At 65.4% G+C, this 1,210-nt stretch overlaps 2 protein-coding genes across 2 annotated transcripts; one reads left to right on the forward strand and one right to left on the reverse strand.

Moving 5' to 3' along the window:
* On the reverse strand, positions 1-562 carry Tco025E_03792 (uncharacterized protein; the record flags this gene model as incomplete). The annotated part of the gene is made up of 1 exon (XM_029370710.1): positions 1-562. A coding segment is annotated over one exon (562 nt), but the record flags the coding sequence as incomplete, so codon positions are not given.
* A 161-nt stretch (positions 563-723) lies between these two features.
* Positions 724-1,155, forward strand: Tco025E_03793 (retrotransposon hot spot (RHS) protein; the record flags this gene model as incomplete). The annotated part of the gene is made up of 1 exon (XM_029370711.1): positions 724-1,155. One exon carries the CDS (start codon positions 724-726, stop codon positions 1,153-1,155), a length of 432 nt encoding a protein of 143 aa, XP_029229167.1.
* Between the last annotated feature and the right edge of the window lie 55 nt (positions 1,156-1,210).

Raw genomic sequence — 1,210 nt, forward strand, 5'->3', positions numbered from 1 at the left:
CGCCCTGGCGGACGCGCCGGAGGGGCACGCAAGCGTCTGCGCGAAATGCGGCTTTACGACAACTGGTGGAGAGGCGTTTTGGGCGCGCACGTGGCGACGAAGCACACGATAGGCCCGCCCCCCAAGTGTGAGTGCGATTCGCGAGGCCCGCACCGCACCGCGCGCGAGAACCCCGGCGCCTCCTCCACAACCCCGGCCGCCGCTGCGAGAGCGCGTCCATCAGCGCGCCCTCGGCCTTCGACGCCCCGCTTGTGGCAAGCGCTGCCCCGCGCAGTTCCACTTCAATTGGCACAAAGGCCGACTGCCGCAGCCAACACGCCCTGAAGGCTCCTGTGGTGAACTGAGTTCTCTCGCGGTCACCCTGATCGCTTAGAGTGCCCGTGCTGCCCAAAACACGCGTGGACGCCCAGCTGGACCCGCGCGCGCGTGTTCGGCAACTTCTCCCAGAACGCGTCCTTCCGGACATTCCCATTGCGCCGAGAATACTGGAATACTCCTCACTTTCGGTGCGACGGAGGGCCCGCAACGCCTCAAATGCCCCTGCTGTTTGCGGGTCGAACATGTCGGGTGGGCTGTTCGTCGCGTGACGGCGGCGCGCCGTATCGAAGCGACCCTTCCGTTCCCGGGCGGCGCGCGGTCAGCAGTTGCCGCTTCAGCAAGCCGGGCGCCCAACCGGATCCTGGCCCCGGCGAAAAGGACGGGGCCCAGTGGAGGGAGGGCGGAATGGCCCCGAGAGCGCGCGGGGGAGGCGGAGTGCGTCGTGGCGGCTCCCCCGGCATATGCGGGGCGTTCGCCCAGCGGCCTTGTCAGTCCCGCTGGGAAAAAAAGAAATCCGCCCCTTGCAGGCGAGGGAAAATGGAAAAAGTTGCGGAGAAACACCTTCTCCCCGCGCGCGCTGGCGAGAAGTCTTGTGATTCCCGTGACGCTCTGGCGCAGCCGGCCACCTCAACGTGGTGCCAGAGTCTAGTACTCTCTATTAGGGAGGAAGCTAAGCGCCTGCTACTCGCCTGTCTTGTGTGGGCGCGTAGCAGACGCATAGCTGCAGGGCCGGAAGGGCACGAGATGGAGCCCTGTGTGGGGCTGCCCGAGGAGCGGAGTTTTTTCCCGCTGCCCACTTCCATCGGCGCTTGCCAGCGCTGTGTTTGTCGTCTGTGAACTGTATGCGATGCGCAACGACAAAAATTCTGCTAAGTGGGGATGTTGAGCAGAA

This window comes from Trypanosoma conorhini (assembly GCF_003719485.1).
Source record: "Trypanosoma conorhini strain 025E chromosome Unknown Tco_14.4_contig_00180, whole genome shotgun sequence".
Lineage (NCBI taxonomy): Eukaryota > Euglenozoa > Kinetoplastea > Trypanosomatida > Trypanosomatidae > Trypanosoma > Trypanosoma conorhini.